Source organism: Mytilus galloprovincialis, chromosome 5, assembly GCF_965363235.1.
Source record: "Mytilus galloprovincialis chromosome 5, xbMytGall1.hap1.1, whole genome shotgun sequence".
Lineage (NCBI taxonomy): Eukaryota > Metazoa > Mollusca > Bivalvia > Mytilida > Mytilidae > Mytilus > Mytilus galloprovincialis.
The window spans coordinates 51,919,977-51,937,050 of record NC_134842.1 but is presented as its reverse complement, the minus strand read 5'-3'; the positions used below and the strand labels follow the sequence as shown (position 1 = coordinate 51,937,050).

Genomic DNA, 17,074 nt, shown 5'->3' with positions numbered 1-17,074 from the left:
GTCCTATATATTATCTTATTTGTATATGGCACAACTTTATGGAATCGAAGGTCCTCAATGCTCTTCAACTTTATACTTGTTCGATTTTTAAACTTTTTTTATCTGAGCATCACTGATGAGTCTTACATGTATACAGACAAAACGCGCGTCTTGCGTATCAAATTATAAGCCTGGTACCTTTGATAACTACTTTAGCGATAACTATTTAATTTCTTCTTAAAGTAAAACAGATTATATCTCACAAAACATGTTTAAGCACACTGTATGTTTGCGCTTGTCCCAAGTCAAGAATATCTGTCCTTTGTTAGTCTTGTATGTTCTTTTTTTTTCGTTTTAGTTCATTTATATGTTTGTGGGTTTAGTATAACGTCCAATTTAACTTAACTAGTACACATTGTTGCTAAGGTCGGGGCTTGCTAACGCTTGCCTCTAGTTTAGGTGTTTTCTCGCTGTGTTTAAGACCATTTGCTGCCTGCAGCTATTTTTGGTCTTTGTTGGGTAGTTAGTTGTCTCTATGACTACCAATTTCTATTCTAAATTAAATAAAAGGCAACAATAAAAAATACATGTTTATAAATTTATGCTGAAGATTCTAAACAAGAATTTAACAAAATTAACTACATTATGAATATATTGAAATCAATATCAATTATAATGAGAGGTATGCTTTTTCAGTACACGTTTTAAGAGTAAAAAAAAACTCGTTCCTTGTAAAATGCTATAAAACCTTGACATGATATCTTGCAAGTAAAAGACATCCTGGTAGATTTCGAAAAAGAGCAGATTAATTCCGCTACAAGGTAGCACCAGTAAAGTGGATAGGGATTAATATAAAATGCAATAACTTGTTTTCAAATTCATTACAAATTAATACATGTAGTATGTTTAAACTACGTGTGACAAAATAACAAAACTGTAATGCTTTATACTTCATTTCAGTGAAGTATTTAAGAATTAATCTTAACTCAAAGATACATGTAGATGAAATCATCGGGCAGTACATCAAACCTGACAAAATTAAACGCTCGAACGAATGCATAAAAACTTTCATATTCCTGCGTTTGAATAGGCATTTCTTTTAAGAAATATTGGGGTAAACCTTAACCTCATACGTGTATGAAAGATATTTATTATTTTATTAATATATTGAAAACATTGATAACCATCTCATGCAATCAACTACAAAAATGTATAATATAGCAATATGTTTCACGTGAATCTGACTAAAAAGATAACAACAAACAAAAATTCGGTGTAGTTGACACTACATACATTATATATTAGGATGTAATGACATATATATTTCCAGTACAGACTAATAAAAATAAATCAATACAATGGTATTCGAAATGGAAACAACAGTATACGAACTTGATGTGTACAAATGAATAAATTCAAAATCCCAAAACAAGTAAATGTATACTCAAATGCCATAAGACTATAATGACCAAAATAGTTAAGAACATGTATACTTAAGGTGGTACCCAACACTTTAACTTAAATTAATTTGGCTCGTTTAATTTTCTTAAAATTTTGAAAAGTATTTACTTTGACCCTTTTACAAAAATATAAAAATTTCAAAAAATTTGAACCAACAGTTTTATCAGAAAAATTATACTGGTTATATAGCAGTTTGACAAACACTTATTTTGATCATTGAGAAGCTTGATAGTCCCTTAACAACACAACGTAATTAAAACGTTTAGCTGATTGTACAGAGTTATCTCCCTGTAGTGTTAGGTACCACCTTAAAGTAAAACAAAACGTACACAATGTCAACACCTCAAAAACTAACAAAACCTTTGAATAGACTTATTAAGAAGGGATATAGTTACGATACTGTTGTCAGGTCATTAAAGATTGCATATTTTGGCGTTAATATTGATTCACTAATAGGGTCTTTGCATCGGAACTAAACACATTTATTCAAAAACCAGTTGTTGGCATGACACGGGTTATGATCTTCTCATATATGTTATGATGGTATGATACTAAACCCCTAACGGGAAGGATTGTGCCTGATGTTCATATGATGAAATCATAATCTTTCAGTCAGTTTAATTGAAGTCTGGAGCTGGCATGTCAGTTAACTGCTAGTAGTTTATTGTTATTTATGTATTATAGTCATTTTGTTTATTTTCTTTGGTTACATCTTCTGGCATCAGACTCGGACTTCTCTTGAACTGAATTTTAATGTGCGTATTGTTATGCGTTTACTTTTCTACATTGGCTAGAGGTATAGGGGGAGGATTGAGATCTCACAAACATGTTTAACCCTGCCGCATTTTTGCGCCTGTCCCAAGTCAGGAGCCTATGGCCTTTGTTAGTCTTGTATTATTTTTAATTTTAGTTTCTTGTGTACAATTTGGAAATTAGTATGGCGTTGATTATCACTGAACTAGCATATATTTGTTTAGGGGCCAGCTGAAGGACGCCTCCGGGTGCGGGAATTTCTCGCTACATTGAAGACCTGTTGGTGACCTTCTGCTGTTTTTTTTTCTATGGTCGGATTGTTGTCTCTTTGTCATATTCCCCATTTCCATTCTCAATTTTACCTATCATAAAGCACCCTGTGTCATCTATTAGGTCTTTGAGAAAAGGGACAAAATATATTGAACATGTTTTACTCAATCTAACCTAAAAGCGAGTCAGTGGTAAATCACTTTGTCTGATAGGACCACATACTGCAATAAATTAATATATGTGTATTTTGCCTGTTTTCTATACTATGCTACAGCCCTTGTATGGTGTAAACTTCCAAAAAACGTGCATGGTGTAATTGTGTATGGAATATGGTGCAATGGTAGCAGTTGCATGGTGTAAGGGGGATTGTATAATGGTGTATGAGGAATGCTGTGATTGTGTAACGTGTATATACAGTTTGATTATCAAAGTTTAAAACTATGCAAAAAAACTTATTTTCAATTTGATATATTAATTTACAGTACATGCAGTATAGTGATAAAAATTCGTTTTTGTTTTTTTAAATAAGTCGCACGCTTGGGTAATATCGGATGGTGTATATAGAATATGTAAGTTGTATGGTGCACAGTTGTAACGTGTATGGTGTAATGGTGTATGGTGAATGGTGCAATGGAGTATGCTATTAATGGGAAGATTACACCTCCAACTGATAATTCCGCACCAGGGATTTATTTGTTCATAATAATAATTAATTGGTCAAAATTTAATTATAACGTTAACTTTTTGTTGATTTCTTCTGAATTCGATGTCATACAACAAGGCGACCTTGCATTATGACGTCATGAATACAGAACACAACTTTCAGCAAATCTGTAAAAGGAGAGGATAAAAATCATTGGAGAAACAGATTCCACTACACTGTAAATTGAGTATAACGATATTTATATACACTCAATGGTCAAAGTTAAATATTTAAAATACTCGAAAGGCCTCACGTTTTAAATATGAAATATAACTTTTCTCGAATGGAGAAATATCGTGACACACTCGCTGCAGTTACGAAAACTGTATATTATTCACTGTCACCTGTGACAAGTTAACGTGATTACTTAACACAGGCAGTAAAATAAATACAATGTAAATGATTCCCATGCATCGTCTACAAAAAAATATCTTACAACTATTTTTTCAACTTAAAGTTCATAATAATAATACGATAATAATATTAATAATAAGATAATAATATTAAACAAATTACACAAATCATATCATCTATACAAAAAGTAAATATAAAAATCTCATTTCTTACGAGACCATACTTTAAAAAATTAGTTGAGTGAATATCTAACCATGCGATCAAAGAATGCAAAAGGTATGGACTACTACACGTGTACTTTGATTAGGTCCCTATATGAGTTACTCTGGGGTTGATTGGATAATACCATCCATGACATAATAATAATCTGCAGATGAATCCTTTCAAAGGTTCACAAAGACAAAATGATGACAGATAATTCGTCGAAAAAGCACCTTTCGTATTTTTCTAAGCCAATTTTGCAGAACGTTAGTTGATAAATAGAATACAAAGAAGACGGGGGAACAAATAAAGCTGGGGATAAACGGTCAGCTTCAGCATCTAGATGCCAGAGAAAAAAAAATCTTTTTAAAATAAATTGAAATAAAATAAAACTATTTACTGGTAAAATTGACCTGGATATTGTAGGGAAAATCAATACATTAAAGTCAGTTGATATCTAGATAAATTGAAGATGAAAACATATAAAAACAATGATTAATCAACGACTGCTGAATCTCGTAGATACCAAGAAAAATTCTCTTTTGAAATAAATTAAATCAAAATACAATTACACCATCAGCTATTATATTTTTACAATTTAAATGGATATTGCATAGAAAATCATTACATTGTAAATCAAGAACATTATAGCCTAAAGATTGTTAAGTATTTACAAATGCGTGCTACCATATAAAGCATATTTAGCCGAAAACCAAGCATAAGTGATTGTTGAAATAGATAATCATTAGAATGGATGAACTACTTCTTATCATTTATTATCGGACTGTAAATACAAGTTGAAACACTAGATAACAAAGATATGTGAATATCAATAATACTAGGATGTAAGCTTATGTCCTTATACATCATTAGCTTTAAAATATTCGGCGTTGAATATCCTGATGAAGGGAAATCCAAACAAGTGCTTCATCATGTTCATATGCATGTAACTTATTACGTGTTTTTTAATGATGCTACTGATATAAATTAAAAGTCTTTAACGACTGCTTACATACGACACCCCTTATACATGTTATATATGATAGAAGAAACTGTTTTTTCATTGACCTCCTCTGGAGTCATTCTTCGATCAATCATTGCTTGGACATCTGATAACTTGAACTCCTCTAAATAATCCAAGGCGGTTTTTCCTTCTTTGTCTTTCACTGACAAGTCGGCACAATTTGACAAAAAGATCGAAACTATTGAGATCAAATTGTGAAGATGACGGACATCACAACGTTGTGGATTGTTTCGGCTTAGTTTGTTATACTGCATAATGACCCTGTGTAGTACCGTGCATCCGGAAGCGTCAACCTCGTTTAGGTGTACGCCTTTGGCTACCAAAAGACGAACAACATGTGGACGCATCGATATGCACCAACTGTCGTCGTTTGTATTTCCTGAGTTCACGTTAGTGCCATCTGACAGTATATGAACTGCTTCATGTGTTCTGCATCTGCATTTAAGAAGATAATGTAAGGCAGTTTCCTGACATTTGTTGGAGTTATTTCGATTAGCCCCGTTATCTAAAAGTAAATTCAGAACTTCCTCGGACTCCTGTCTTTTAAGCTTATTAAAAGCTCGACAAGCACATGCAAAATGTAACGCAGTGTTCCCATGACAATCTTGTATATTTAAGATGTCTTTCGTAGTAATTGCGTTTGCCTTCCTTTGTTTTTCATCATTGTATTTCAATATTTCTGCTATTATGCTCGGTATGTTGCGAATTCTTTCAAATGGAGATAAAAGATAATGGAAAATGGTATGTCCTTTGTCATCTCTTTCTGAAACATCAATGTCATATTTGAGAAAGACAGAGAGCGTGTCAATATTCAATTTCCCTTGCAAAACGGACCACATGAGAACGTTATAGTTACTTTTGCAATGATCATAATTTATTTCACAATCTGATAGTTCCAGATTATCGGAATGAGTTTCGGAATCGCAAGCATTAGAACAGTAATCAGAACTGGTTAAGGTAGCCATTTCATATTGAACATCTTGCGAGCATGATACTGTTACTGATGATGTTGTTTTTTTCCGTGTGGAATGGGAAACCCAGTTTTGCAGATATATTTCTTTTGTTGTGTTTGAATTATCATCTTCCATGCCCCTAGAATATATTATTTCACCCACCCCCGAGTCATACGTTTCACCTACGGAATTTCGTGTTGAATATTCTTTGGCTTTATGATTTACTACTGCGCCATGAGCTAAAAGCAAATCTAACATTTCTACAGTTGCAGCATAGAAAATTGGCGTCCTTCCGTGGACATCTGGAGAATTAATCAAATTCCTTTTGTTTTTTTCTGTCATCTGTAGAAATATAAGTGAGACGAGTGAAGTGTTAGTAAAATAGTGTAGAATATTTCTTCTCTTTTTGTCGGTTTGATGCAAATTAGGATGGAAGTCCAACAAACTTTCCAGGATATCACTGGAGCGAGCGCAAAAAATAGGTGTCTGTCCAAATTTATCAATATGATGGATAGTACATCCTCGTTCTATATAAAAAGAAACGAGTTCTGCGCTACGAACATGATGCAGGATGCTCTTGTCATTTTCATCTTTAAACTTAATGTTTGTATCAATATTTTGGTCAAGAAGGTACATTGCCATCATCCTACTGCTACATACCATTAGTAAATTTTCTTTGGCATTATACTTGATTCTTGATTTCTTCATAATAAGATTGAGTGTATCAACATCATCCTGCTCTACACAGTAATATAAAGCTGAATGTAAATCATTGTCAAATGCATTGATGTCAATATCATAATTTAGTAATAATTCGACCAGTTGAACATGTCTTTTCTTTACAGCCATTATCAAAGGCCGGTACGAGACTGCGTTTTCCTTAAATTGGACACCAGATTTTAAAATTAATTCCACATTTTCAAGATTGATATCTTTGAAACCGAAAATTGATGATTGCAATGGGGTTATTCCATTTTGATCCTGCAGATTGCAATGATCACAGTTATATGTCTGTTCTCGCTTTGACAAATGTAACGACGTATTTACGTCTGCATTTAATTCGATTAATTTTGAAATGACATTCTTTGGGAATCTTCGCTGACTTGCACATTGCAGTGCTGCTGAAGCTTGAGTTCGAACGAAAAATTTGTCTTCTATATCTGTATACAAATCTTCCATAAGTATTCGTAATAATAAATGTTCTTCCCCGACGGCTGCACTCCAGTATAAAAGAGATCCATTCCATAATGCCCGGTTCTTCTGACTTCTTTCTGTTACTTGAAGTATGAATCTTATTTGATGTTTTCCTTTTTCTTTTAATACAGCAATAAAACAACACGTAAAACACGGGGACGTAAATGCGTTATGTCTGCAAACCTGTTCAATGCATCCACGTTGGAGCTCGGCGACCAACCGCTTTGCTAGATATGTATGACAATTTCTTGGTAACACAATACCTTCTTCGTCTTTCGAATGCTTGCTTTCATGAACAAATACCTTTTGAAAAATAAATCCAATCGGCAGATACATCAGTGCCTCCTCTGTCATCGTTTGTCCAAACGAAGCACAAACAGCATGAGAAATGCATCTATATTTAAATCTAATAAATCCTTCATTTTGCTGTATAAAAGACTGTGATTTTGCTAAGACCTTTAGCAGCATCGATTGGATTTGTTTTGGACAATCTGCGTAACCAATAGTGTCTAGTAGAACCCTCAAAATATCCCTGTTTGTTGATTCGATTGTTTTCAGTAAATTGCATTCAATCAGCGTGTTATCATTCATTGCCAACAAAACCATAAGTGTATATAATGCCTTATCTTCCTGAAAAATCTGTTTGATCTCTGTATTCAAAAACATTGTAGGATTTCGAAAGAATTCAAGACCCCGTTTGTAAGCCGTTGCATTTGTGAAAAACATGTCGACGCAATTTGGAAAACTTGGTGTGTCGCATTGACAAATAGCATTTACAGATTTTTCATCAAATTTTAAATCAGTACATTTGTGCTCATGTGTCCGAAATATTTCAACCTTTTCCGCAAATGTTAATCCAACAGCATTCAAATCTACTGTTAAAAGGTCATGAAAAAATGGTCTATTTTCGAAAAGTCTTTTAAGTTCACTGAAAATATCCGGACGAGTTGTGATGACCACATACAGTACGTATTCTGAAGTTTTAAAATGGTCAATATGTTCCTGAATTGTAGCAATCAAAGTATATGAATCTGCACTAGGCTTCCTGCAGCATGACTTTTTCTGAAACGCGTTTTCCATCAACACAATGTGATTTTTGAAGTAGGATATTTGATCCCAATCAGCAGTACGGGTGATTTCCCTATATTCTAATCCATCCTTTATTTTCTCCCTTACAAGTTGTCTGGCAATGAATGATTTCCCCTCTCCACTTGAACCAACGATAATAACAAGGTTGTTTGTTTCTAAAATATTCGAAGAGTTTTCGTAACTTTTGGTTTTTATAAAGATCTCGTCGTCCTCTTTAGTTCTGGCTATAAGTTTTTCCTCTAAACCTATCAAAACATAATACAATGATACGATTCATAGATATATTAAGAACAACAGACTATTTGATATTTCAGATATAGATCCAATGAAAACATTCTTCAAGTTTGATGAATCAAGCAGTATGATTTAGCTATACATGCTATATGGAAACAAATTATATCATTTTCTTTCTTTGAAATATCCACCATTTTTCTTTTCCTATACATCATGTACATATTTTAACCAATAACATACCTGATTATACCTCTTTTTATTTTTAAGTCTCCCAAACAAAGTTTGAAGACTTATTGTTTTTGCTCAGTTCTTATTATTTTTATTCTTCATCGCGTTATTTTTCTTTTTCTGCCGCCACTTTGAATATGAAATTGTCCGCAGCGGTTCTCAAAAACCGCTTGTCAGATTCACTAAGGATTTCAAAACATGTTAGACCAATATGTCTAGGGGAGACATTGATTTTTCGTTTGTGCTTTAGGGACACTTTTAGGGGAGGGGTTTCCTATGTTTATTATTATTTTATGTTGTTTTTAATTTCAAATGACTACAACGTGAAAAAATATATTAAATAATAGTACGAAAGCACATGTATTTCTTTTGGTAAAACACCTGTGTTTGTTAACATCAACACGTGATTTTAGAGTACCTGTAATGTTTACAATACATTCCATTGGACGAAATTTCATTGCGAATTTAAAACAGGTATTCTTTGTATCGTATGATTTTGGCTCTTGTTTCTCGTGCTTGCTGTTTGATATAAATTAAACGTAATTTATAATGTTATTATTCGAGGTTCTGCCTTACGATGAGTAGCATACTCCGTATTACTGACATGCCTACATTAAACCCCCCTTCCCCGGACCAACCATCACAAAGACCATCTATTGCTTTTATGTGGAAAGTAGTCATTTATTTATTATGGTTTATTTAAGTTGTATTGCTTGTTTTGTAGATTGTTGTATATTTATATGTATTAAAGGATGGCCGACTGTGACCAAGTAAGTACGACTGTTTTATACCCAATTAGTAATGACTGAGAAAAAACCGTAGTGTGCTTAAAAATGAACTTTGAAACGCACTGTTTGATTTATATTACTATGCATTGGTTAATAAAAGGTATTCTACCCCCACGAGGAGAGCTCATTTCTGATACATGTGTTGAGTTACTGTATTAATAATTTATGTTCGTTTAAGTCTGGCGAATTAGAACATAACAGTAACTGATAGACACACGCTCTCTTCAATAATGATCACAGGACAATAAAACAGATCAAATAAATAATTGGTGAGTCCCCATCCCCTTCAATTTGAGAATGTGCTCTAATTTTGTAACCGGTAGTGATCCCCACACCTAAACCATATATATTCTTGCATTGGATAATAAAACAAATCAAACTAAATACTTGGGGAGTCTCCAGGGTCATTACAGCCCTTCTGTTTGAAGGTAATGATCTCCAGCCCTTATCCAGATATATTAATGTATTGGACAATAACACAAATCAAATGCAATATAGGGGGAGTCAATGCGGTCACCTCGCCCATTCCTGTTTGAGAAGTTGTAAACGGTCGAGATCCTCACCCCATAACCATATAATTATTTGTTCTTGCATAGGACTAAAAAACAGATGAAATATAGTTGGTCCCTATGGTCCCCTCTTTTTTTTTGTTGAAAACTTGTTAACGGTTGAGATCCTCACCCCTCAACCATTTATAATCTTGCATCGGACAAAAATAAATAAAAAAATATGAAGCGAGTCTTCTGGGGATCACACACCTCCCCTTTTGTGAACTTGTAAACGGTCGTGATCCCCACGGCATCCCTAAACCATATATGAAATGGAATAAGCCTGTTACAATTAGTTCTTGTTTATTGATATTTAGTTTTCTTATTATTTTTTTTTTACACAAATTTGTCGATAACTATATTTAACGTATCAAAAATTGTATGAATCTATTGCATGAGTATACTCTACCTGCAACACATGCTTTCACCCGCTATGCGAATTCACATTGAGTCAATATGATATAATCGGGAATAGGACTGAATTGTTAAAATTATTGATAAGACAAATATTCTGGAGTCTAATGATCAAAGATTGCGAATACATGTCACTAGCCATTTTTTTTTTTGTATCTGTCAGCAAATTTGTATTATAATATTCGTGTGCCGTTTGTGATAGTTTTATAGTTTTATCAATGCTTTGCAAACAGATCAAATGATCCGAAATTAAAAATGTTCGCTTTCTTGTTAAAAACATATAACAAATATATATAAAAAAAGACTCGTTCTTCGTAGTAAGCTGGCAAAACTGTTGCTTCATTGATTAAACCAAAAAATTCCGAATATACGATAAAGAGTAAAAAAAAAACCAAGTGCAGCCAGCATCATAGAATACATCTGTGTTACTTAGAAGGTTAGTTATATTATTTGAAAACTCTTGACTCCTATAATATTCATGTTATTATGATGTCCGAAAAGATAAGTTCTTCATCCAAATCATTGTCTTTAAATAATATCATCCCATTCAGAAAAGGATGAATGATTTATAAATGGAAACCTAATTCAGCAGGAAGAAAAGTTAATAATATTACATTTTGCTATAGCTTCTTTTTCATTTATAGTGTTTTGTATCTGTAGATATTCAACATCGCCTATGTTCACTGTAATAAAAAGAAAAAAAAAACATTTATTGCGTTAGTTTTTCATAAACAATTATAACATTTTAAACAGTGAAAAAATATAAACAAACGTGTTTTGTATTGTTTAAAAATAAGTAAAAATTTCAAAGTTAATTTCAAGATAAGTTGGGAATATAGTAGTGCTCTTGTGTATGTGAACATATCTTTTACAACTTTGGCTCTCTGAAGTTCAGTCAAATTTTCAAAAAACAATTCTATTGATTGATTTTCATTTGATTAAAAAGGGGGCTCTTGAAATGATGCTACACTAGAGTTTTGTCAAAGTTTGTTATTACAGTTGTCGGAACTTGGCTAGTATTTGCTGTATCAAAACTTTCAATGCCGTTTGTTTTCACGTTTGAATGTTTTACACTAGTAATTTTTGGGGTTTGTATAGCTTTTTATTCGTTGTGAGCTTAGGCTCCGTGTGGAGGACCGTACCTTAACCCATAATGGTTTACTTTTATACATTGTGACTTGGATATATAGTTGTCTCATTGGCACTCATACCACATCTTTCTATATCTCTTCTTAAGGTTATGCTTGTTATTTGATCTAAATAAATGCTTAATTAAAACATCTATTTGAATGTTATGTAAATAGTGTGCACTTTTTAAATTAATGTATGTAACATGTGTAAGGTGAAGTATATAATAATGGCAAAAAATTATAGCGGTATTTTGTATACTCGAACAATGTGATTTGGTAATAATAGCTGACAAAGAGTCTAAAAAAGAAGTTTTTCCTCGATTGCATCACTATATAACTGGTCATCTTAGTGTCCTATAAATTACACTGTAGATAACAAACAAAAAAGAGAGCCGTGGTGTAGTGGTTAGTGCATCAGACTACTAACACACAAAGGTTCCTGGTTTGATTCCCGTTTGGAATGAAAATTTCAGGAACTCAATTTTCGGCTCTCTCTTGACACCATCTGCGAGTATGGTCTTGAGGAAACGATGATAGTCCGTCGGAAGGGGACGATAAATGGCTGACCCGTGTTAAGAGAGAGCCATATCTCTTGCACGTTAAAGACACCCTTGTAGATTTCGAAAAAGAGTAGGCTAATGCCGCTACAAGGCAGCACTCGCACCCGCAAAGTGGAAAGGGATTAATATAAGTTGCAAAACTTGTTTCCCAATCCATTATAAATAAATATGTTTAAACTAACAGACAAAAAATAACTTACCTTTCGCCATTGTTATCAAAATACTTTTGCAGATTGCGATGGATCAATTCGTGTTCTTGTGATCAGTGTTAAACTAAATAAAAATTGAACTTTTTATTAAAATTTTGCTGTTTAGTATATCTTTAATAAATACTAATTAAAATATGTATAACTACATCATGTACATATTGCTGTTTATGTTTTTGGCATATCTTATATTGCATGTGTTTCTTCAAATTACTTGTATCGCATATACGTTTGGAATCCCATGTTATTGTTAGGAATCCACGACAAAATATGATTAAATTCGATATAACGATATCAACTCATAAGCTTTCGACACATTGGCAGATTGATTGCTTAGGATATCCCCAAAATATGATGTAAATGTTCTTGTAGTTTTTTTTTTTCTAACATTGACGCGTCTGGCGTATCATTTATAAGATTGGTACCTTTGAAAACTGTTACTTCTGTTAATTGCAGAGTTTGTCATTTTTATTATATTTGCTACTAAATATTATTGTTGCATATACTTATTAATAAACAGCCAGGTCAAGATGTAAACCAAGATTTCTATAGCCATCAGCTAAAGAGTGCAATGTTTTGATTTAATGTGAATGGAATCTCATGACTGGTTGGACATGCACAACAAAAAGCAGTAGTATCGACCCTGGGGTTGTTAAGAATCATAAAACAAATATCATGATGATAGTTTTGTAAGCAAGACGTGTGTTTCGTCTACAAAAGACACAAACGTGGCGCTCGAATTAGAAACAAAACCTTTCCTTAATTTAACATGACGAAATGTTGCGCCAATTACGGCTAAGTTAGTCTTTTTTTCTTTTAAATGGAAACAACATGATATTCTTTAATATGTTAAAATTGTATAGCAATTATTTTAGTAAGATAACACTAGTCCCTCATGTCAGGAAGAAAGTGCTACACCTAATGGACTTATGGTACAATGGGAACAAATGTTCACCAGCAATGAGATCGACCCAGAAGGAACGTTGTAAAAATTACAAATAAACAAAACAGTACCACTGTATTGCTGCACTTAGCACTTACTGTCAAACGATTATCATCATACTATGTATATTAGGTTTAGAGCTAAGTGTTCTTTACCGTAGGTAGCTTAATTTTATTGTATGGGTATATGTTCTTGTCTATTGCTTCCGATATGTCTAAGGTTATTTTTTCCTCCTATGATTGATATCTAATGTATAATAATAATTTACATTCGTATATTAATATGATATTATTGATATAAAATAAAATAGTCACTGTCTGTTCTCCTTCGTGTACCTCTCTAAACAACGTAAGATGAAACCCTTTTCATAGACATAGTTTTATCTTTATAATTATACCTTTAAATGATTGTTTGATTACATACTTTTGCGAAAAGGAAATCCCCCTTTAATTTCGATTTGTTTATAGAAATGAATTCACCGTATCGTTTAAATTAACCCTGTTGTAATGTTAACCTTTAAACATCATTGGATATCATTTTATAATTGTAAAGGTATAGTAAAATCTATTTTAAACTCTTATCTGATACTAGAAGTACTACACTTTTATCATACAATTATTTATTCAAAACGAATTTATCCTTTCGTTGGATTTATCAACACTAGTATTAATGATGTTTGCTCCTCTATTTTTTTACTTTTTGCCAGATTTTCGGAATCCTCTGGTTTTATCCATGTATTGTCATTAAAAAATTTTGCCCACTAACCCCTACTTTTCTTTTTATAATTTTATAACATAAAGTTTAAAAAGCCATATTTCAAAATTTTATAAAATTCTTGTTATTTTTTCATAATGTGTTAAAAACAAATAAGGTGCCAATGTTAAATATAAGAAAAAACTAGAGAGAATAATTTCCCGCCAAATTTTCAGTGGCTTATATCTCTAAAACGAGCACACGAACCCTCCATTTTTTTTTTTTATTTCATTGTTTATATACTATCAATTCATAATAGTCTTTTAAAAAGCTTTTTATTTTTTAACAGAGTAGCGAACATCCTTAAAAACCTCTTTCGAGTTTTGTGTCCATTTAAAAAGTATACATTAGATAGTATTTAAATTACTTGTGCAATCCCATGTACATAAGGCAGAGATAAAGATTGTATTAATGAATTATGATGTTTTTTTACAGATGAAATATCTTGTACGCTAAAATTAAATATTATAAAGAGTAGTCAATAGACACGTACATAAATTCATCCAAGATACCAGGATTGAAATACTGTTCGTCAGTAGCGCGTTTCGCATTGAGGACCCCAAATTCCTTAAAGTTTTGCGAAATACGGGTGAGGTAGTTTTAATGTACATGTCATTCACATCTTACAACAAAAAAAACCTTAACGCATCAAAATATAAAAAGCTTCGGATCGAAAGATTGAAATACATTACAGATATATCGATGAATATTTTAAGCATTCAGAAATTCCTATTCCTATTTTGATTTGTTTTATACTTGTCAATGTTTCCATATATCAGTCCTTCATTTACAGAACATAGGATTGGCTAAGCATGCTAAACACGTACAAATACACCGTGTAATTGGACATATATTCAATACTATTCTGTATTTATTTATCAGAAAAACAAGTATGTTTAGAATCTAGTGTAGGAACAACAAGTTTTATACCTCACATATAAAATAGACCAAACCGTTTATCATTGATATGTACATAATTATAAATTAACTGTAAACAAAACTTTATTTTTTTTAAATAGAATACCTTAGCTGTATTTGGCAAAACGTTTAGGAATTTTTGGTCCTCAATACTTTTCAACTTCGTACTTTATTTGGCCTTTTAACATTATTTGATTAGAGCGTCACTGATGAGTCTTTCATAGACGAAACGTGCGTCTGTCGTTATTATAAAATTTCATTCCTGGTATCTATGATGATTTTATTCTCAAATGAATATCTCCCGTCCACTCTTCAAAAAAGCTGATGCATCGAGTGAAACAATTGGACAAAAAAACAAGGCTTTCGATAGTCAAGTCTAAGTTCTCAGAGGAAGTTTTCTTATCGTAATTTTTTGTAATAGATTAATTATACAGTATATAATTAAAATACAGTTACTATACCATGATGTAGAACACTACTTATAATGTTATAACGATATGTTTGTCTCTAAGATAAAATTGAGAATGGAAATGGGGAATGTGCCAAAGAGACAACAACCCGACCATAGCGCACACAACAACAGAAGATCACCAACAGGTCTTCAATGCAACGAGAAATTCTAGCACCCGGAGCCGTCCTTCAGCTGGCCCCTAAACAAATTTATACTGGTTCAGTGATAATGAACACCATACTAAACTACAAATTGTACACAAGAAACTAAAAGTTAAAATAATACAAGACTAACAAAGGCCAGAGTCTCCTGACTTGGGACAGGCGCAAAATTCGGCGGGGTTAAACATGTTTGTGAGATCTCAACCCTCCCCCTATACCTCTAGCCAATGCAGAAAAGTAAACGCATAACAATACGCACATTAAAATTCAGCTCAAGAGAAGCCCTAGTCTGATGTCAAAAGATGTAACCAAAGAAAATAAACAAAATGACAATAATACATAAATAACATCAAAGAGCACTCTTTCATTATATTTCTTTATTTTTTCATGTTTTTGTAATACAGTAAATGAAATCAAAAGTATGTTAAATACGTCATACCCACACGACACAAAAATATGTTCACTTTATATAAATATTGAACCTCCTCTTCATTTTTTAACCAAACAATAACAACAATTTAAAGACAAGACCAACTTCGAATTCAAAAAGATACAATTAAGGTAGAATGGACCTGAATTTTAATCCATAGAATGTTTTGATTATGTGTCAAAATTAAGTTTTCGTGCTTTTTCAAAAATATAATTAAAAATGGTTCATCGTGCTTTTTCAAGCTTCGGGTTGAGCAAAATTGATTTTGTATAGACAATGCATGGAAGACCTAAATTTGAGTGACAAAAAGAAAACTACATCATAGAATTTTAATTTAAAATAAGAGAATACATCTCTAGTAATATGATTTCAGATAAGAAAAAGAAATTATGCGGTCACAGGACTCGTTTTCTTCTCGTAAAAGAAGACTCATTATCCACCTTAAATTATTAGTACTATTATTAAGGACATTTGGCGATTGTTTAGTGCATTTAGTCAACAGGAAATTTATTAAAATGACCATATACTTGATATTCATGTCAACACCGAAGTGCAGACTTATGAACTGGTAAAAAAACGTCTACCAGTAGTGGCATCGACCTAGTGGAAGATATTATTTAATTGTTACAATTTTTGCACCTTTTAACTACGTTGATTGAGTTTGATATTTAGTTTGATACTATATAAAACATAATCATGCAACGTTTCAGGTAGAAAATGAATTATAAATAGATTAATTTCCAGCGTATCAATGTGTCAGTATTTTTAACTTAAGTTGTGTTTTCTACGTCGTATATATCGTAAGTTACCATTTTGAATATGAACAAACATTAAGTCAAAAATAATGTACATGTATGATGTATGTTTTACCTTTCAAAATGAATGGTACAACCATAAAACTAATAAAGCATACTACTTACATATATTTCTTCTACATAGCATCATGAACATCAAGTTAGAAGTATATAAGTATACAAATATGAACACAATAAAATTTTACTGACCTACTTCACGATAGTGTGACGTACATAGATAAATGAAATGTCCCAGAAAAAAAACCCTATTCTAATAATAATCCACTTTCTTATTTAAGAGATAATTCATGTTTACGTTAAAGGTTTTTATTGTAATTATTTTATTTTTGATGTGAAATTACGTACTACAGTATTCGATACACATTATAAAAAATAAAGTAATACTTGATAGATCAATTACATGTAAGTCATAAGGATATAATAAGATATAAATATAATATTACAAATGATTTTGTTAATTAATCAAATAAATTAAATAAAAGCTGCTTCTAACAAATGCCATTTCTGATCCATT

The 17,074-nt window shown here is 32.1% G+C and overlaps 1 protein-coding gene and 1 long non-coding RNA gene across 2 annotated transcripts; both read right to left on the bottom strand.

Moving 5' to 3' along the window:
- Positions 1-563: 563 nt before the first annotated feature.
- On the bottom strand, positions 564-5,123 carry LOC143076002 (uncharacterized). The gene is made up of 2 exons (XR_012978506.1): positions 2,556-5,123; positions 564-1,782 (listed from the first exon to the last, which is right to left on the bottom strand). It is a non-coding gene; the product is annotated as an uncharacterized LOC143076002 (long non-coding RNA).
- Positions 5,124-5,131: 8 nt separating this feature from the next.
- On the bottom strand, positions 5,132-16,763 carry LOC143074070 (uncharacterized; the record flags this gene model as incomplete). Its single annotated transcript, XM_076249617.1, has 4 exons — positions 16,666-16,763; positions 12,084-12,156; positions 10,808-10,876; positions 5,132-8,226 (listed from the first exon to the last, which is right to left on the bottom strand). Coding segments are annotated over exons 2-4 (3,174 nt in total), but the record flags the coding sequence as incomplete, so codon positions are not given.
- Positions 16,764-17,074: the final 311 nt, after the last annotated feature.